Source organism: Macaca fascicularis, chromosome 14 (genome assembly GCF_037993035.2).
Source record: "Macaca fascicularis isolate 582-1 chromosome 14, T2T-MFA8v1.1".
NCBI lineage: Eukaryota > Metazoa > Chordata > Mammalia > Primates > Cercopithecidae > Macaca > Macaca fascicularis.
This window is the reverse complement of record NC_088388.1, coordinates 51761753-51784024: the sequence shown is the minus strand read 5'-3', so window position 1 is coordinate 51784024 and position 22272 is coordinate 51761753. Positions and strand designations below refer to the sequence as shown.

At 40.5% G+C, this 22272-nt stretch overlaps 1 protein-coding gene across 1 annotated transcript in view; it reads left to right on the top strand.

The window, feature by feature from the left end:
* Nucleotides 1-22272, top strand: part of SPON1 (spondin 1) — a 296524-nt gene that overhangs the window by 11692 nt on the left and 262560 nt on the right. Inside the window, exon 2 of the mRNA XM_005578559.4 lies at nt 8252-8358. Within this exon, the coding sequence (XP_005578616.2) occupies nt 8252-8358 (107 nt within the window). The remainder of the gene's footprint in view (nt 1-8251; nt 8359-22272) is intronic.

Genomic DNA, 22272 nt, shown 5'->3' with positions numbered 1-22272 from the left:
GAAGGTTGACACACCAACATTTGAAAGACACAGAAAGCTATTTGGTAATTAGGTAGGGTAAGTGTACCCGAGGATGGAAAGAACTCTGCCCTGGGTCGGGGTTTTAGGCCAGGCTCTAGTGTGAAATATCAGTCTTCATATAACTAAGGCAAGCCTTTGTTACTGATGTGGCTTTTAGGGCAAAGCTGTAATTCAATAGTTACACAGCCTCCAGTCTGATTTTTCTAAACCATAAATCTGAGTATGGAATTTCCTAGCTCAAACCCTTCAGTACTGCATCATCCCCCCACCCAGGGTGATATCCACACTTCTCATCAAGGCATTGAAGGCCTTTGATCATCTTCTCCCTGCTCATCTTCCTCACCAAGCCTTTTATCACACCCTTCCTCCCAGAATGCAACTTATGAAATACAGAATTAGTTCTGGTTTCCAGGACCAAGACTGGCCCATTACGTCTTTCTGCTTCATGGGATGCTGTTGATTCCCCTGTCCACTGGACAAACTCCTATTCCTCATTCAACTTACAACACAAATACTACCTCCCCCTTGAAGCCTCTCCGAATTCACCCAGATAGACGCAGATGTTCTCTCCTCTGCAAGCCCAGAACACATTGTTCGTACCTCCATAACACACTTTACATGTTATAAAAAATATCTGTTGATATGTATTTTTCCTCCAGATACTAGACTGTGCTCCTAGAGAGCAGAGGCCATTTCTTTATTACTCTGTGTCTCCAGCGATAGACCAAATGCTCAGTAAAGATAAAAGGATGAGGGAGGTTGGCATATTGTTCAAGGTAACCCATGGGAACTTTGGGAAAGGGACCAGAATAGGAATGAGAAAACTATGCATTTAAGATAAATAAAACCTTTTTTGTTCATTCATTCAACAAGTATTTATTGAGCATTTACTATGTGTAGAGTGATATGCTAGATGCTAAAGATGCAGTGGAGTTCAAGACAGAATTTGTTTCTGCATTCATGGAGAGTACAGGTTATTAGGGGAGACAAGCATTTACCAGAGAGTTTCATAAACACATACTGAACTAACATTGGGTGAGAGGTATTCCAGAAAAGTAAAGAAGTATTGTGTGGGGGTGAAAGGGGCAGGGAGGTCCTCACAGGGCACTCTATTTTGAGTGTCATGGGCTGTAGGAAGCCTTGGTTTATTATAAGGACTTACCCAAATCTCCCCATAACCTGAACTTGTAAGAATCGTCCCCAAAGCCAATTCTCTCCATTGCAATCCCCCCAGTGGTCCTTCACTGGCACCTGCTAGAGTTTTTCTTTGGAGGTTCAATCATTGTTCCTGAGGACCAGCTCTTTGAAACACATTGTTGGGTAATCAGGCTGATGAGCATCATGATCTTTTATCATAATCACCAATTTCATCATCATCTTCATCCCCAATATCACCATCACCACTCACCACCATCACCATCATAACCACTACCACCATCATTATCATCATCATCCCTTAAAATTCTTGAACACTTTACATGTTCCAGGCACTGGGATAAATATTTATTTATTTCTACATTCCTATAAGAAAGGCAATATCATCAACCTCTTTTTTAAAAATAAGGAAACAGAGAGATTAAGTAATTTACCAGAGATCACATAAGTGGTAGCTCTGGGATTCTAATCCTAAATGTTTGCTCTTAATCAGTTCCCCATATGTACTCACAAGATGGCTCTGAATGGAATTCCTTTTTTTTTTTAACCCTTCATAAGCATTTTTCTTTAATTTCTTGGATCTCTTAATAGCCTCTCAAGGGAGGCAATTGGGAGGAGTCATTAGAGAGAAGATTCTATTATTTACTGCCAAGCAGTCATTTTAGGTTATTACTGGGACTCAGAACATACTGCACATTTGTGCCTTTCAGAAGGAAGTTGTATAATGAGGTTCTCTGGAAGGATAGAGTCTCCTCTATTCCTTCAAATTATACTGTGTAACAACATCATCACCAGTGATAATTATGGATTAAAACCCCACACTGAGTTCAGCCTCCAGAGCCTCCATCTCATGTGTTATATTTAATAGGGTAGTGTACAACCTTAGTTTTCTAGAACCTACAGGAATGCAGTATTCTGGGAAGCAGAGTTTATGATTAGCCATTTAAGCACACTGCACAGATATACAAAAGTTGGGATATTTATCATTCAGAAACATTGTTTAAGAATCTTTTAATCAAAATATAACTTACATAAGGAAAAGTTTACAAATCATGGAGTGTGGTGAATTATCACATCTTGAATATACTCATGTAACCAGAACCCAGATCAAGAAACAGACCATGACTGGCTCTTCAGCAGCATCTCTTGTGCCGCCTCCATGTTGCACTCCCTCCCTTTCCTGTACATATTACTACTGTCCTGACCTCTAGCACCATGAATTACTTTGCCAGTTTTTGAGCTTTATGTAAACATATATAAATGTAATCATACCATTTGTATTCTCTTGTGCCTGTCTTCTGTCACTCGAGATTATGTTTGTGAGAATTATCCATGTTGCATGTGGCAGTATGTGTTCATTTTCATGACTATGAGGCATTTGGTTATAAGAATATGCCACAATTTATATACCCATTCTAGGGCTGATGGGCATTTGAGTATTTCCACTTGGATGCTACTACAAATAACATTACTGTTAATATTCTTATAGGTATCTTTGGTGCACATATATACACATTTTTGTTGATTTAAGATGGTATTGCTGGGTGATAGGGTAAGAGTATGTTCAGCTTCAGTAAACATTGCCAAAAAATTTAGCAGCAAAATTGCTAATTTTCACTTCCATCAACAGTGTGTGAAAGTTCTAGTTAACGTCACTGGATATTGTTAATTCTTTTAAATTTATCCAAACTGGTAGATATGCAGTACTATTTCATTGTAGATTTAATTTTTATTTCCCTGTTGACTAATGAGGTTGAGAGCCTTTGCATATGTTTATTGGCCATTGGGCACCTTCTTTTGTGAAGTATTAATTTGTGCATTTGTCTTTCTTTTTTTTCTTCTGTTGGGTTGTCTGTCTTTTTCTTATTGATCTGAAAGACTTTTTTATATATTTTGGATATATAAAGTCAGTTTCTGGTTATATGGTTGCAAATGTCTTCTTTGACACTGTGACTTACTTCTTCACTCCTAATGGTATCTTTTGACGAGCAAAAGTTTGATATCACTCCATTTATATATCTTCTTTATTGTCAGTGCTTTTTATTGCTCTATGTAAGAAATCTTTCTTACTCCAAGGTCATTCACATTTTATTTCATGCTGCCTTCTTAAAACTTTGTTTTACTTTTCACATTTAGCTCTACAATCTATGTGGAATTTACTCTGTGTATTACGTGAGTTAAGGGCCAAGATTTACCATTTTCTACACGGTCATTCAGTTGTCCTAACACAACTTACTGAAAAGATTATCTTTTCTCCATTGCTCTGATGTATTAGGCTGGTGCAAAAGTAATTGTGGTTTTTGCCATGGCAAAACCATTAATGGCCAAAACTGCAATTACTTTTGCACCAACTTAATATGTCCTTTGTCATAAATCAAGCTTCTCTATATTTGTGGAACTTTCCTGGACCCTAAACTGGTCAACTGGCCCATTTTTCTTACTTTGCTATAGTCCACTGGCTTAGTTTCTGTAGCTGCATAAGTCTTGATATCTGGAAGTATAAGCCCTTCAATTTTGTACTTCTTTCATTAAGATGGTCTTGGACAATCTTGGCCCTTTGAATTTCCATATAAATTTTAGGACCAGCTTGTCAATATCACAACGAGCATACTGGGATTTAAATTTAGATTGATGAAACCGATAGATCAATTTGAGGATCATTGACATCTTTACAATACTGGGCCAACCAGTCTATGAACACTCAAGTAAATTTAATTGCACATCAACTCTGCACTGGTCACTGTGCTGAGCTCAGATGGGTTCTTACCCTTTAAGGTCTTACAAATGTGAAAACAAACACATAAACACAAAATATAATCTAATTTGATACTCTTTTCACTGATAATAATGAGTTCATATTTACTAAGGACTTTACATATATTACTTCATTTATACCTTGCACTGATACTTTGAAGCAAGTGCTGTTACTATGCCCATTATGTAGGTATTTTTCATTCCAGTAGGGTCCAAGAGAAAGAGCACCCAAGTCTTTCTGGGGAAATCAGAGGAAACATCACACAAAGGGTGGAGATTTGGCTGATTTCTGAAGTTTGCCAGGAATGGAGTAGCTTGACCATTCAAAGGTATATGAGTAGCATGTGAAAAAATACAATAGGGCGACATGACATGGATTTTGGGAAACTTCTAGAGAGTGAATCCAAGGACTGAAATGTAGTATGGCAGGGGAATGGGAGCATGGTTAGTGAAGCTGGAGAGGCAGAGCCTGAGGGCTTCGTGGTCTGTGGAGTTTGAGCTTTTTCCTGAAGGCAGTGGCTGTGGAGCAGGGATTATCTGTCTTGCATTGGGTTCCCTGGAGGCTGACTGTATTCATTTCCTAGGACTGCTGTACAAATTACCATAAATTGGTGACTTGAAACAACATAAATTTATTCTCTCATATTTCTGGAGGGTAGACATCTGAAATCAAGGTGTCTGGTGTTTGCTTCTGGAGGGCTCTGGGAGAAAGTTGGTTCCATGCCTCTCACCTAGCTTCTGGTAGTTGTCAACAGGCCTTAGCTTTCTGCGGCTTGTAAATACATGGCTCTAATATCTGCCTCTGTCATCTTGTGGCATTCTTCCCTGTGTGTCTCTGTGTCTTTTCTTATAGGAACATAAGTCATATGGGATTTAGGGCCCACCCAAATCCACCATTACCTCATCTTAACAAACTGCATCTGCAAAGACCCTATTTCCAAATGAGGTCACATTCCCAAGTATGGGTTAGAACTTCAACATATCTTAAATCATAACACAAGCCTCAGATGAGGATTTAGATGTAAGTGATTCTTTTAAGGAAGTGCTCCCAGGGGAAACTAGTAAGAGAGTGGGGGAAGCAGGATAGCAATTGGGAAGGTGTCCTGCCAGCCTGTGATCCCACGCATGGTCCCTTCAGTTTCCACCAGATCCTGCGGGGCCATTTTGGAGTGTAAAGTGCCTCTAAGAATTGTACTCACCTGATGCAAGGCAGCTGGATCTTTCATCTTGGGCAGAGTAGGCGCTGGTAACCTGAGGACCAGGGACACAACTTAAGAGCCACAGGTGCTGGCCATGGGAAGCAGAAATATATTAGTGCCAGGGTCACATTAAAATGGCAAAAAGGCATTTGAAGAAATCTGGATGGAATATCCTTACTATTTGTTGCTTTGTCCTCTGTTCCCCTTCCTCCAGAATTGTGTATAATGGCCTTGAAGACCACCCACCCTCACCCTAGAGAGTCCAAGACTGCTTTTTGGTTGTCTGTCTGTCCTTCAGAGATTCCCAGCTCTGTCCCCTGACAGCATAACCACCATTTTTTTTGCTTGACACTGAGCACCACACTTTTCTTACTCTTCTTTGCTTTATTGTGCTTTTTTCCCCTCCATTCCTTCTTTTCTTTTCTTTTTTTTTTTTTTTTTTTGTGTGTGTGATAGAGTCACGCTCTGTCGCCCAGGCTGGAGTGCAGTGGTGCAGTCTCGGCTCACTGCAACCTCCGCCTCCCAGGTTCCAGCAATTCTCCTGCCTCAGCCTCATGAGTAGCTGGGATTGCAGGCGTGTGCCACCACGCCTGGCTAATTTTTTGTATTTTTAGTAGAGATGGGGTTTCACCATGTTGGCCAGGCTGGTCTTGAACTCCTGGCCTCAAGTGATCCACTCACCTCAGCCTCCCAGAGTGCTGGGATTACAGGTGTGAGCTGCTGTGCCCAGCCCCTTCTTTTTTTCTATCTGATCTTTTGTAGACATCAGTAGCTCCTTTACTTTTGTAGGATGAACCGGCCAATCACAGCATGTTATTTACCTTCTTTATGTCTTAGAGTTCTTTGCTGTGTCATTCTGTTGGTGGCTCAGGGCCAGCCACTACATTATCCAAGATAGTGGTTTTATTTGTTGGAGCTTTAGGGCACTTCATTTTCGGGGCTAAAACTAGTTTAAGGAATTTGGAAGACTAAATGCTCCTCTTTGATAGGAGGCTGCATATCATATTCACAAATATTATATGTCAAATGAATTGATTTTTTAAAGTTTAAAAACTTACTAATCAGACAATATTTGTGGAAGATCTGTAACATGATGAATATATTGTGAAGCCATGGGTAGAGTGTTAAACTGGGGAGAGTGGGCCTTCAATTCTGACCCTAAGTTGCCACTGGATGATTTTATGATCTTAGGTGTGTCTGTTGACCTTTCTATGTTTTACTTTCCTATCCATGAAATTGGAGGGCTGAATTAGAAGATACTTGAGATCACTTGAAGTTCTAATAGTCTGTAATTCCATATCTAATGTCCAGAATCTTAGCACTTTTATGCAGGCCGTAAAGTAATTTAAATACCAATTTACATCAATTTAAAGAAACCTGAATTGAATGTCTATTAGATGCCAGGCTCTGTGCCAGGTTCTGGGGATAAAAAGAGAATGAAAACCCAGCCCCTCTCCTGTATTAGCACAGTCCAGTGGAGAAGGTGAACCAACAAAGAATTGCAATTTAGTACAAAAAAATACTGCAATAAAAGATTTCCATCTCAGGAGACTGGGGGTCCAATGGGAGGGAGGACTGCCATTGCCTTGTTGAGAAGGCCCTTGAGCTAGAGTTTTTTTTTTTTTTTTGAGACGGAGTCTCACTCTGTCACCCAGGCTGGAGTGTAGTGGCATAATCACGGCTCACTGCAAACTCCACCTCCTGGGTTCATGCCATTCTCCTGCCTCAGCCTCCCAAGTAGCTGGGACTACAGGCGCCCACCACTACGCCCGGCTAATTTTTTGTATTTTTAGTAGAGATGGGGGTTTCACTGTGTTAGCCAGGATGGTCTCGAACTCATGACCTTGTGATCTGCCCACCTCAGCCTCCCAAAGTGCTGGGATTACAGACGTGAGCCATCGTGCCTGGCCGAGCTAGATTTTAATGGAAAAATCGTTCCCTGGGTAGATGTAGGAAGGAAGAGTATAACAGACATAATTCCAGCTGCTGTAACAGGTGACCCTCCACAACGTAAGTTTATTTCCAGCTCATGCAAAGTATAGTATGGATGTTTCTGGCCAGTAGGTGATTTTCCATGGGTTTGTTTAAAATCCCAGTTTCCTTCCCTCTGTGGTTCCATGGCCCTTCTGGGACATCAGAGTCTTCTGCTGGACCCTGAATTAAGCAGGCAGAGGCAAGAGAGTGAGAGTGCAGGGTCGTGTGGAAAGTTTGTACAGGTCAGGCTTGGAAGTAGAGTATGGCAGTACTCCCTTATCCGAGGTTTTGCTTTCTGTGGTTTCAGTTACCTGCAGTAAACTGTGGTCCAAAACTATTAAGTGGAAAATTCCAAAAATAAACAATTCATACGTTTTACATTGCATGCTGTTTTGAGTGTTGTTATAATGATTGTGTCTTATTAGTTATTGTTGATCTCCTACTGTGCCTAATTTATAAATTAAACTTTATCATAGATACATATGTATGTATGTATATATAGGAAAACCATCGTAAGCATAGGGTTTGGTACTATCCATTATTTCAGGCATCCACTTGGGGTCTTGGCATGTGTCTTGGCCTTATCTGCAGGGGGCTACTGTATATCATGTCTGTCCATCACTTCCACTGGCAGAACTTGGTTGTAAAGCTGATTTAACTGCGAAGGAGGCTGGGAAATGTGGTGTAGCTGAGTTTCCACAAAAAAAAAAGAAATACGTTTTGAAGAACACACAGCAGCCTCTGCCACAAAGGTCATCCTACAGGACTTTGTGCTGTGAAGAACTAGTGTTCTCTTGGGCCAGTCTAATGGAAGTGTAATGTTAGACAATTGTCAAGATTGAGTTTCTGACCAGGGACTATCTTTATCAAATTGTGGTTATTGGGAGAGAGCTCACCACATCCCTGGTTGATGCAAGAATCTCCAAGTAAGATAGCAGCTCAGATATTTAACAGGTTCTGAAATGTAAGAGGGAGCTGGGTGAAGAGGTTAAGAGTTCTCAAATCAATGCATGAAGGCCTCACCACTGTCCACGGCCTCTGTAACCCACAGGTCTGGGATATTGATGGAGAACTCAGGTCTATCCCATTTGACAAATAGACAATAATTGATTCTGATACTTAAAACCTGCTTTCTTTTCTCTCTGCAGTAACACTTTCAGCTGCTCCTCCCTCCTACTTCAGAGGATTCACATTAATTGCCCTCAAAGAGAACAGAGAGGGTGATAAGGAAGAAGACCATGCCGGGACCTTCCAGGTAAGACCCTGCCTGGGCTTATTCAGTGGCCGTCCCTGCCCTGGGAGGTAGAGGCTGGAGAGGTACAAGTGTCTCAGGTGGCTTCCCATGCAGTCCCTTGACCTTTGGCCAGCTGGGCCAGGTCCATTTGAAAGGGTCATCATGGAGCAAGCAGCAAATGCCGCACACCTATCTGAGCAAGGTTGGCCACTAGGCAGGCCTTGCTTTGTCTCAGCAGGTCACAGGGCTCTTCTCTGGGCCCACAGTATCCTTCAGCAGCCAAGCGTGGGGAGAGCACTTGGAGCCCTGGCTAGGCCTGGCTGTTTCGCCTGCACAGGCATTTCGTGATTGACTGGTTAATTCTCAAGTCTAAACGGAACAAGAGCTCGGGACCGCCAAGTTGGAGGGAGTTCAAAGCACAGGAGGAAGACTATTAAGGGAATGTAGAGATTGATTTATGGGGGAAGATTAAAAAGAATTAAACATGCTTTACTTGGCCAAATGAACAGGGCTGAGTTTAAGAGGTGGTAATGGTCTTTAAATGTCAGTCCTCACAGAACACGCTCCTCAAGGGGAGGCTTACATTTGACTCTGCGTGAAAGGGCACAGTAAGACAAAAGTGGGGCAAGAAAAGAAAGGGAATCGCACAGACAAGGACCCCGACAGTGAGTCATATTTCACTGTGGAATATTCTTCCAAGGAAAGTGGTAGGAACGTCATCCCCTTTCAGAGGTTTAGAAAAGAGCCAGCAAGTTGTCAGAACACATCCCAGAAGACTGGAGGGATCCGAGGAGGAGGCCTGGCCAAATTTGCTGTAATTAATTCTCATCTCAGATTTCCATTGTTCTGGAATTCATTTTTATCTTGCATTTGCAAACTAAGAAGAAAAAAACTCAAAAGGAATACTTATACCCATAGCTGGCTGCTGGCGACTCTGGTACAATTTGTGGGCTCCGTGGAGGACCCTGACGCAAATACCTCCCTTATCCAAAGACATCTTTCAATCCTTGTGGCCAGGTTGTGATTTTTAATCCTGTGATTTAAATTATTTTTCTGCTCTCTGGGATTCTAGGTTTTGGGCCTAGTGAGATTTAATTCCACACTCACTGTAATGTCCTTCTATGGCAAGGAACCTCTTGGCATGTATCTGCAAGGGTGACCCAATAATAATACTAGCAACAGCCAATATTTGTTGGGTACATACCATATGCCAGACACTATGCTAAGTGCTTTACTTAATCTTAGTTTAACCTGTCTTTGTTTAATTAGTTTATCTTTGTTTAATTCTCAAAACAACCCTAGTACATATGAACTATTATTCCCATTGTTGGTCCAGGAAATTGAAACTAGAGAGATTAAATCACTTGCCTTAGCTTGTTTAGTGCTTGTTTTAGTCCATTTTGTGTTTCTATAACAAAACACCTGACACTAAGTAATTTATAAACAACAGAAGTTTATTTCGCTCACTTGACATGAGACTGGGAAGTCTCACATCAAGGTGCCTACATCTTATGAGGGCCTTTTTCCTGCATTATCCCATGGGGAAAGGCAGAAGGGTAAGAGAAGGTGAGAGCAAGAGGGGGCCGAACTCACCTTTATAACAAATCCACTCTCAAGATAACTAACCCACTCCCGTGATAACCACAATCCATTCACAAAGGTAGAGTCATCACGACTTCACCTCTTATTAGACCCTACCTCTCAACACTGTTGCACTGGGGATTAAGTTTCCAACACATAAGCTTTGGGGGACACGTTCAAACCATAGCAGCACTGTTCTGGCTAAATTCAGTAAGTCGATAGTCCTCTCTGGCTCACAGTTGTTTCTGCTCAGCTTAATCCTTGTTCTTGCAACTGATTGGTGAATACAGGGCCCTGCTCATAGTGGGCAGTGCATAAATATTTGCTCGATGAGTGGTTGAACATTTGACTCTTTCTGCTAGTGTCCATACCTCAGTCCTATTTGGGACTGTTGTAGAACTCCTATCTCTGTATGCATCCTCCCTTCTTCCTCCTCTTGGAGCTTCAGACATCCTCTCTTGTTACACAACAGTGCTTCTCAGAATGCATTCTCAGGACCAGCAGCATCAGCAACACCTGGGAACTTCTTAGAAATGCAAAATCTCAAGCCCATCCAGACTTGCTGAATCAGAAACTCTGAGGGTGGGGCCCCCACAACCTGTGTTTTAACAAGCCTTCAGGGTGAATCTGGTGCATGCTTAGATTTGGGACCCATTATTCTAATGAGACATAGACCAGCCCATCTAATGGGACGTCCTCCATCATCATGTCAACACATCTGTCTGTTCCTATCTATCACTGTTTCCATCAGCCCTAAGAGGGATCAAAGTGGGATAAGAATATGAAAATGCCTAGCATATGATAATGACAATAGGTAACACTTAAAAAGTGCTTGTGTGCCAGATACTGTTCTGAGTGGTTTATATTTGTTAACTGAGTTTATCCTCAGAGTGACATGATGAGGTAAGCATTATTATCCTATATTCCACAGAAGAGAAACTTGTGGCAAAGAACAATTAAGTAACTTTCCTAAGATACCCAGCTCTAAGTGATAAAGCTGGGGTTCAAACTCCGGCAGTCTGTCTCTGGGTACCTGCCTGTGACCACTGTGTATGCCATCTCTCAATATATACCTGTCAAATGAAAAAATAAGGGCCCACTATGACTTTTATGACCGTCTCTGTGCCAGGTGCTTTTTATGTTAGCTTTTTTTTCCCCTTAATTCTTGTAGCAACCTTGTGTGGTCAGTATTGTTATCTTCACTTTTCAGATGATGAAACTGAGTCCCCAAGGAGTTCAGTAAGTTCACCAAGACAGTCCAGCATCACAAAGGTCAAAACATTGTGCCAGTTTCTTATTTCTCAAACATTATCTCCTCATCCCTGCCCTACCCTTGTGCCATCAAAATGCACACTCCACTTGGGTTCCAATTATCTCAGAGATTTGGGGGAAGGAATCATAGCCCATGCCCCTCATCTTACCTCTCCTGCTCCTATGATATGTGGCCCCCATGCTGTCCCTTCCAAATCTATCATGAAAGTATTTTATCTGTGTACCAAAGCTGTTATCTTTGGAGTCATTGATTTATTCAGCAGCATTCGTTGAGTGCCTGCTGGGTGCTAGGCACTGGGGATAGGGTGGTGAAGAAAACAGAGGTAGTCCTCATGAAGTCTAAAGAGGCTTCCTTGTCATCATCCCATAAACTGACCTCTGCTGCTGAAAGATGTGGCAGAAAGTCAACAAGTCATCCACTGAAACATAAGCAAACTATATATAGAGAGAGTTATATATATAGTTTATATATATTTATAGTGATTTAACAAATAGACACAGCTTTTGTTTAACACCTTTACTGCAAATATGATGACTTTGAGGGCTTAACAACCACAAAATTCTAATACTCATTCATCGATACATAATATTTAACATATTTGTTGGATACGTGTGATATTGTTATATATATAGAATGTGTAATGATCAAGTCAAATATTTGAGGTATCCCATCACTTTGAATATTTATCATTTCTATGTGTTAAGAACAATTCAAATCCTCTCTTCTTGCTACTTTGAAATACACAATACATTGTTGTTAACTATAGTCACTCTGAATATCCTTTTCTTTTTTTAAGTTCTGGGTTACATGTGCAGAACGTGCAGTTTTGCTACATAGGTATACATGTGCCATGGTGATTTGCTGCACCCATAAACCCGTCACCTACATTAGGTATTTCTCCTAATGTTATTCCTCCCCTAGTCCTCCACCCCCCGACAGGCCCTGGTGTGTGATGTTCCCCTCCCTATGTCCATATGTTCTCATTGTTCAACTCTCACTTATAGTGCGAACATGCGGTGTTTGGTTTACTGTTCTTGTGATAGTTTGCTGAGAATGATGGTTTCCCCCCGACTTATGGCTGCATAGTATTCCATGGTGTATATGTGCCACATTTTCTTTTTCCAGTCTATTATTGATGGACATTTGGGTTGGTTCCAAGTCTTTGCTATTGTGAATAGTGCCACAGTAAATATATGTGTGTATGTGACTTTAGAGTAGAATGATTTATAATCCTTTAGATGTATACCCAGTAACGGGATCACTGGGTCAAATGGTATTTCCAGTTCTAGATCCTTGAGGAATCACCACACTGTCTTCCACAATAGTTGAACTATTTTACCATCTCACCAACAGTGTAAAAGCGTTCCTATTTCTCTACATCCTCTCCAGCATCTGTTGTTTCCTGACTTTTTGATGATTGCCATTCTAACTGGTGTGAGATGGTATCTCATTGTGGTTTTGATTTGCATTTCTCTAATGACCAGTGATGTTCAGCATTTTTTTCATGTGTCTGTTGGCTGCATAAATGTCTTCTTTTGAGAAGTGTCTGTTCCTATCCTTTGCCCACTTTTTGATGGGGTTGTTTGTTTTTTTCTTGTAAATTTGTTTATGTTCTTTGTAGATTCCGGATATAAGCCCTTTGTCAGATGGATAGATTGCAAAAATTTTTTCCCATTCTGTAGGTTACCTGTTTACTCTGATGATAGTTTCTTTTGCTGTGCAGAAGCTCTTTAGTTTAGTGAGATCCCATTTGTCAATTTTGACTTTTGTTGCCATTGCTTTTGGTGTTTTAGACAATGAAGTCTTTGCCCATGCCTATGTCCTGAATGGTATTGCTCAGGTTTTCTTCTAGGATCTTTATGGTCCTAGGTCTTATATTTAAGTTTCTGATCCATATTGAGCTGATTTTTGTATAAGGTGTAAGGAAGAGGTCCAGTTTCAGTTTTCTGCATAGAGCTAGCCAGTTTTCCCAACAACATTTATTAAATAGGGAATCTTTTCCCCATTGCTTGTTTGTGTCAGGTTTGTCAAAGATCAGATGGTTGTAGATATGTGGTGTTATTTCCAAAGCCTCTGTTCTGTTGCATTGGTCTATATATCTGTTTTGGTACCAGTATCATGCTGTTTTGGTACCAGTATCATGCTGTTTTGGTTACGGTAGCCTTGTAGTATAGTTTGAAGTCAGGTAGCATGATGCCTCCAGCTTTGTTCTCCTTGCCCAGGATTGTCTTGGCTATTGCGGGCCCTATTTTGGTTCCATATGAAGTTTAAAGTAGTTTTTTCCAATTCTGTGAACAAAGTCAGTGGTAGCTTGATGGGGATAGCATTGAATCTATAAATTACTTTGGGCAGTATGGCCATTTTCATGTTATTGATTCTTCCTATCCATGAGCATGGAATGTTTTTCCATTTGTTTGTGTCCTCTCTTTTGTCCTTGAACAGTAGTTTGTTGTTCTTGAAGAGGTCCTTCACATCCCTTATAAGTTCTATTCCTAGGTATTTTATTCTCTTACTAGTAATTGTGAATGGGAGTTCACTCATGATTTGGCATTCTGTTACTGGTGTATAGGAATGCTTGTGATTTTTACACATTGATTTTGTATCCTGAGACTTTGCTGAAGTTGCTTATCAGTTTAAGGAGATTTTTGGCTGAGACAATGGGGTTTTATAAATACACAATCATGTCATCTGCAAACAGAGACAATTTGACTTCCTCTCTTCCTATTTGAATACGCTTTATTTCTTTCTCTTTTCTGATTGCCCTGACCAGAACTTCCAATACTATGTTGAATAGGCGCGGAGAGAGAAAGCATCCTTGTCCTGTGCCAGTTTTCAAAGGGAATGCTTCCAGTTTTTGCCCATTTAGTATGATATTGGCTGTGGGTTTGTCATAAATAGCTCCTATTATTTTGAGATATGTTCCATCAGTACCTAGTTTATTGAGAGTTTTTAGCATGAAGGGGTGTTGAATTTTATTGAAGGTCTTTTCTGTATCTATTGAGATAATCTTGTGTTTTTTGTCATTGGTTCTGTTTATGTGATGGATTATATTTATTGATTTGCATATGTTGAACCAGCCTTGCATCCCAGGTATGAAGCTGACTTGATCATGGTGGATAAGCTTTTAGATGTGCTGCTGGGTTTGGTTTGCCAGTATTTTATTAAGGATTTTCGCATCAATGTTCATCAGAGATGTTGGCCTGAAATGTTCTTTTTCTGTTGTGTCTCTGTCAGGTTTTGGTATCAGGATGATTCTGACCACATAAAATGAGTTAGGGAGGATTCCTTCTTTTTCTATTGTTTGGAATAGTTTCAGAAGGAAAGGTACCAGCTCCTCTTTGTACCTCTGGTAGAATTCAGCTGTAAATCCGTCTGGTCCTGAACTTTTTTTGGTTGGTAGGCTATTACTGCCTCAATTTCAGAACTTGTTATTGGTTTATTCAGGGATTCAGCTTCCTCCTGGTTTAGACTTGGGAGGGTTTATGTGTCCAGGAATTTATCCATTTCTTCTAGATTTTCTAGCTTATTTGCATAGAGGTGTTTATAGTGTTCTCTGATGATAGGTTGTATTTCTGTGGGATCAGTAGTGATTTCCCCTATATCATTTTTTATTGCGTCTATTTGATTCTACTCTCTTTTCTTTACTAGTCTGGCTAGTAGTCTATCTATTTTGTTGATCTTTTCAAAACAACAGCTCCTGGATTCATTGATTTTTTAAAAAATTTTTTTAATTTTAAATTTTTTTATTTTTTTATTATACTTTAAGTTCTAGGGTACATGTGCACAACGTGCAGGTTTGTTATATATGTATACTTGTGCCATGTTGGTGTGCTGCACCCATCAACTCATCAGCACCCATCAACTCGTCATTTACATCAGGAATAACTCCCAATGCCATCCTTCCCCCCACCCCCATAATAGGCCCCGGTGTGTGATGTTCCCCTTCCAGAGTCCAAGTGATCTCATTGTTCAATTCCCACCTATGAGTAAGAACATATGGTGTTTGGTTTTCTGTTCTTGCGATAGTTTGCTGAGAATGATGGTTTCCAGCTGCATCCATGTCCCTACAAAGGACACGAACTCATCCTTTTTTATGGCTGCATAGTATTCCATGGTGTATATGTGCCACATGTTCTTAATCCAGTCTGTCACTGATGGACATTTGGGTTGATTCCAAGTCTTTGCTATTGTGAATAGTGCCACAATAAACATACGTGTGCATGTGTCTTTATAGCAGCATGATTTATAATCCTTTGGGTATATACCCAGTAATGGCATGGCTGGGTCATATGGTATTTCTAATTCTAGATCCTTGAGGAATCGCCATACTGTTTTCCACAATGGTTGAATCAGTTTACAATCCCACCAACAGTGTAAAAGTGTTCCTATTTCTCCACATCCTCTCCAGCACCTGCTGTTTCCTGATTTTTTAATGATTGCCATTCTAACTGGTGTGAGATGGTATCTCATTGTGGTTTTGATTTGCATTTCTCTGATGGCCAGTGATGATGAACATTTTTTCATGTGTCTGTTGGCTGTATGAATGTCTTTTGAGAAATGTCTATTCATATCCTTTGCCCACTTTTTGATGTGGTTGTTTTTTTCTCATAAATTTGTTTGAGTTCTTTGTAGGTTCTGGATATTAGCCCTTTGTCAGATGAGTAGATTGCAAAAATTTTCTCCCATTCTGTATGTTGCCTGTTCACTCTGATGGTAGTTTCTTTTGCTGTGCAGAAGCTCTTTAGTTTAATTAGATCCCATTTGTCAATTATGGCTTTTGTTGCCAGTGCTTTTGGTGTTTTAGACATGAAGTCCTTGCCCATGCCTATGTCCTGAATGGTATTACCTAGGTTTTCTTCTAGGGTTTTAATGTTTTTAGGTCTAACATTTAAGGCTCTAATCCATCTTCAATTAATTTTCGTATAAGGAGTAAGGAAAGGATCCAGTTTCAGCTTTCTACTTATGGCTAGCCAATTATCCCAGCACCATTTATTAAATAGGGAATCCTTTCCCTATTTCTTGTTTTTCTCAGGTTTGTCAAAGATCAGATGGTTGTAGATGTGTGGTATTATTTCTGAGGGCTCTGTTCTGTTCCATTGGTCTATATCTCTGTTTTGGTACCAGTACCATGCTGTTTTGGTTACTGTAGCCTTGTAGTACAGTTTGAAGTCAGGTAGTGTGATGCCTCCAGCTTTGTTCTTTTGATTTAGGATTGTCTTGTCAATGCGGGATCTTTTGTGGTTCCATATGAATTTTAAAGCAGTTTTTTCCAATTCTGTGAAGAAAGTCATTGGTAGCTTAATGGGGATGGCATTGAATCTATAGATTGCCTTGGGCAGTATGGTCATTTTCACGATATTGATTCTTCCTATCCATGAGCATGGTATGTTCTTCCATTTGTTTGTGTCCTCTTTTATTTCACTGAGCAGCGGTTTGTAGTTATCCTTGAAAAGGTCCTTTATATCCCTTGTGAGTTGGATTCATAGGTATTTTATTCTCTTTGAAGCAATTGTGAATGGAAGTTCATTCATGATTTGGCTCTCTGTTTGTTACTGGTGTATAAGAATGCTTGTGATTTTTGCACATTGATTTTGTCCTGAGACTTTCCTGAAGTTGCTTATCAGCTTAAGGAGATTTTGGGTGAGATGATGGGGTTTTCTAAATATACAATCATGTCATCTACAAACAGGGAAAATTTGACTTCTTCTTTTCCTAACTGAATACCCTTTATTTCTTTCTCTTGCCTGATTGCCCTGGCCAGAACTTTCAACACTATGCTGAATAGGAGTGGTGAGAGAGGGCATTCCTGTCTTGTGCCAGTTTTCAAAAGGAATGCTTCCAGTTTTTGCTCATTCAGTATGATATTGGCTGTGGGTTTGTCATAAATAGTTCTTATTATTTTGAGATACGTTCCATCAATACCAAATTTATTGAGAGTTTTTAGCATGAAGGACTGTTGAATTTTGTCAAAGGCCTTTTCTGCATCTGTTGAGATAACCATGTGGTTTTTGTTTTTGGTTCTGTTTACATGCTGGATTACGTTTATTGATTTGTGTATATTGAACCAGCCTTGCATCCCAGGGATGAAACCCACTTGGTCATAGTGGATAAGCTTTTTGATGTGCTGCTGGATTCGGTTTGCCAGTATTTTATTGAGGATTTTTGCATCAATGTTCATCAGGGATTTTGGTGTAAAATTCCCTTTTTTTGTTGTGTCTCTGCCAGGCTTTGGTATCAGGATGATGTTGGCCTCATAAAATGAGTTAGGGAGGATTCCCTCTTTATCTATTGATTGGAATACTTTCAGAAGGAATGGTACCAGCTCCTCCTTGTACCTCTGGTAGAACTCAGTTGTGAATGGATCTGGTCCTGTACTTTTTTTGGTTGGTAGGCTATTAATTATTGCCTCAATTTCAGAGCCTGCTATTGGTCTACTCAGGGATTCAACTTCTTCCTGGTTTAGTCTTGGGAGAGTGTAAATTTCCAGGAAATTATCCATTTCTTCCAGGTTTTCTAGTTTATTTGCATAGAGGTGTTTATGTATTCTCTGATGGTAGTTTGTATTTCTGTGGGGTCGGTGGTGTTATCCCCATTATCATTTTTTATTGCATCTATTTGATTCTTCTCTCTTTTCTTCTTTATTGGTCTTGCTAGTGGTCTATCAATTTTATTGATCTTTTCAAAAAACCAGCTCCTGGATTCATTGATTTTTTGGAGGGTTTTATGTGTCTCTATCTCCTTCAGTTCTGCTCTGATCTTAGTTATTTCTTGCCTTCTGCTAGCTTTTGAATGTGTTTGCTCTTGCTTCTCTAGTTCTTTTAATTGCGATGTTAGAGTGTCAATTTTAGATCTTTCCTGCTTTCTCTTGTGGGCATTTAGTGCTATAAATTTCCCTCTACACACTGCTTTAAATGTGTCCCAGAGATTCTGGTATGTTGTATCTTTGTTCTCATTGGTTTCAAAGAACATCTTTATTTCTGCCTTCATTTCATTATGTACCCAGCAGTCATTCAGGAGCAGGTTGTTCAGTTTCCATGTAGTTGAGCGGTTTTGATAGATTTTCTTAGTCCTGTGTTCTAGTTTGATTGCACTGTGGTCTGAGAGACAGTGTGTTATAATTTCTGTTCTTTTACCTTTGCTGAGGAGTGCTTTACTTCCAACTATGTGGTCAATTTTGGAATAAGTGTGATGTGGTGCTGAGAAGAATGTATATTCTGTTGATTTGGGGTGGAGAGTTCTGTAGATGTCTATTAGGTCCACTTGGTGCAAAGTTGAGTTCAATTCCTGGATATCCTTGTTAACTTTCTGTCTCGTTGATCTGTCTAATGTTGACAGTGGGGTGCTGAAGTCTCCCATTATTATTGTATGGGAGTCTAAGTCTCTTTATAAGTATCTAAGGACTTGCTTTATGAATCTGGGTGCTGCTGTATTGGGTGCATATATATTTAGGATAGTTAGCTCTTCCTGTTGAATTGATCCCTTTACCATTATGTAATGGTCTTCTTTGTCTCTTGATCTTTGATGGTTTAAAGTCTGTTTTATCAGAGACTAGGATTGCAACCCCTGCTCTTTTTTGTCCTCCATTTGCTTGGTAGATCTTCCTCCATCCCTTTATTTTGAGCCTATGTGTGTCTCTGCATGTGAGATGGGTCTCCTGAATACAGCACTCTGATGGGTCTTGACTCTTTATCCAATTTGCCAGGCTGTGTCTTTTAATTGGACCATTTAGTCCATTTACATTTAAGGTTAATATTGTTATGGGTGAACTTGATCCTGTCATTGTGATATTAGCTAGTTATTTTGCTCGTTAGTTGATGCAGTTTCTTCCTACCATCGATGGTCTTTACATTTTGGCATGTTTTTGCAATGGCTGGTACTGGTTTTTCCTTTCCATGTTTAGTGCTTCCTTCAGGATCTCTTGTAGGGCAGGCCTAGTGGTGACAAAATCTCTAAGCCTTTGCTTGTCTCTAAAGGATTTTATTTCTCCTTCACTGATGAAACTTAGTTTGGCAGGATATGAAATTCTGGGTTGAAAATTCTTTTCTTTAAGAATGTTGAATATTGGCCCCCACTCTCCTCTGGCTTGTAGAGTTTCTGCCAAGAGATCTGCTGTTAGTCTGATGGGCTTCCCTTTGTGGGTAACCCGACCTTTCTCTCTGGCTGCCCTTAACATTTTTCCCTTCATTTCAACTTTGGTGAATCTGACAATTATGTGTCTTGGAGTTGCTCTTCTCGAGGAGTATCTTTGTGGCATTCTCTGTATTTCCTGAATTTGAATGTTGGCCTGCCTTACTAGGTTGGGGAAGTTCTCCTGGATGATATCCTGAAGAGTGTTTTCCAACTTGGTTCCATGTTCCCCCTCACTTTCAGGCACATCAGTCAGACGTAGATTTGGTCTTTTCACATAATCCCATATTTCTTGGAGGCTTTGTTCATTTCTTTTACCTTTTTTTTCTCTAGACTTCTGTTCTCACTTCATTTCATTCATTTGATCTTCAATCGTTGATACTCTTTCTTCCAGTTGATCGAGTCGGTTACTGAAGCTTGTGCATTTGTCATGTATTTCTTGTGTCATGGTTTTTATCTCTGTCAGTTCGTTTATGGCCTTCTCTGCTTTGATTATTCTAGTTATCCATTCTTCCTTTCTTTTTTCAAGATTTTTAGTTTCTTTGCGCTGGTTACATAGTTCCTCCTTTAGCTCTGAGAAGTTTGATCGACTGAAGCCTTCTTCTCTCAACTCGTCAAAGTCATTCTCTGTCCAGCTTTGATCCGTTGCTGGTGATGAGCTGCATTCCTTTGGAGGGGGAGATGCGCTCTGATTTTTTGAACTTTTTGAATTTCCAGCTTTTCTGCCCTGCTTTTTCCCCATCTTTGTGGTTTTATCTGCCTTTGGTCTTTGATGCTGGTCATGTACTGATGGGGTTTTGGTGTGGGTGTCCTTTCTGTTTATTAGTTTTCCTTCTAACAGTCAGGACCCTCAGCTGTAGGTCTGTTGGAGATTGCTTGAGGTCTACTCCAGACCCTGTTTGCCTGGGTATCAGCAGCGGAGGCTGCAGAAGATATAATATTGCTGAACAGCGAGTGCTGCTGTCTGATTCTTGCTCTGGAAGCTTTGTCTCAGGGGTGTACCCTGCCGTGTGAGGTGTGAGGTGTCGGTCTGCACCTAGTGGGGGATGTCCCCCAGTTAGGCTAGTCAGGGGTCAGGGACCCACTTGAGCAGGCAGACTGTCTGTTCTCAGATCTCAACCTCTGTGCTTGGAGATCCACTGCTCTCTTCAAAGCTGTCAGACAGGGTCATTAACATCTGCAGAGGTTTCTGCTGCTTTCTTTCTTTTTTTTTTTTTTTTTTTTCTTTTTGCTATGCCCTGTCCCCAGAGGTGGAGTCTACAGAGACAGGCAGGCCTCCTTGAGCTGTGATGGGCTCCATACAGTTCGAGCTTCCCAGAGGCTTTGTTTACCTACTTAAGTCTCAGCAATGGCGGGCGCCCCTCCCCCAGCCTTGCTGCTGCCTTGCAGTTAGATCTCAGACTGCTGTGCTAGCAATGAGGGAGGCTCCGTTGGTGTGGGACCCTCCGGGCCAGGTGTGGAATATAATCTCCTGGTGTGCCATTTGCTAAGACCCTTGGTAAAGCGCAGTATTAGGGTGGGAGTTTCCTGATTTTCCAGGTGTTGTGTGTCTCAGTTTCTAAAGGGATTCCCTTCCCCCTTGTGCTTCTCAGGTGAGGCGATGCCTCACCCTGCTTCAGCTCTCGCTGGTCAGGCTGCACCAGTTGACCAGCACCGATTGTCCGGCACTCCCCAGTGAGATGAACCCAGTACCTCAGTTGAAAATGCAGAAATCACCCGTCTTCTCTGTCACTCGCGCTGGGAGCTGGAGGCTGGAGTTGTTCCTATTCGGCCATCTTGCTTGCACCCCTTGTTGATTTTCTGAAGGGTTTTTTTTTGTGTGTCTCTATCTCCAGTTCTGCTTTGATCTTAGTTATTTCTTGTCTTCTGCTAGCTTTTGAATTTGTTTGCTGTTGCTTCTCTAGTTCTTTAATTTGATGTTAGGGTGTCAATTTTAGATCTTTCCTGCTTTCTCTTGTGGGTATTTAGTGCTATAAATTTCCCTCTACACACTGCTTTAAATGTGTCCCAGTGATTCTGGTATATTGTGTCTTCATTCTCATTGGTTTCAAAGAACATCTCTTTTTCTGCCTTAATTTTGTTATTTACCCCATAGTCATTTAGGAACAGGTTGTTCAGTTTCTATGTAGTTGTGCGGTTTTGAGGGAGTTTCTTAATCCTGAGCTCTAGTTTGATTGCACCATGGTCTGAGAGACAGTTTGTTATAATTTCTGTTCTTTTGCATTTGTTGAGGAGTGTTTTATAGTCAATTTTAGAGTAAGAGTGATGAGGTGCTGAAAAGAATGTATATTCTGTTGATTTGGGGTGGAGAGTTCTGTAGATGTCTATTATGTCTGCTTGGTTCAGAGCTGAGCTCAAGTCCTGAATATCCTTGTTAATTTTCTATCTCGTTGATCTGTCTAATATTGACAGTGGGATGTTAAACTCTCCCACTGTTACTGTGTGGGAGTGTAAGTCTCTTTGTAGGTCTCTAAGAACTTGCTTTATGAATCTGGGTGTTCCTGTATTGGGTGCATGTATATTTAGGAAAGTTAGCTCTTCTTGCTGCATTGATCCCTTTACCATTATGTAATGGCCTTCTTTGTGTCTTTTGATCTTTGTTGGTTTAAAGTCTGTTTTATCAGGCATTAGGATTGCAACTCATGCTGTTTTTTTGTTTGTTTGTTTGTTTGTTTTGCTTTCCATTTGTTTGGTAAATGTTCCTCCATCTGTTTATTTTGAGCCTATGTATGTCTTTGCATGTGAGATGGGTCTCCTGAATACAGCACACTGATTGGTCTTGACCCTTTATCCAATTTGTCAGTCTGTGTCTTTTAATTGGGGCATTTAGCCCATTTACATTTAAGGTTAATATTGTTATGTGTGAATTTGATCCTGTCATTATGATGCTAGCTGGTTGTTTTGCCCATTAGTTGATGCAGTTTATTCATAGTGTCGATGTTCTTTACCATTTG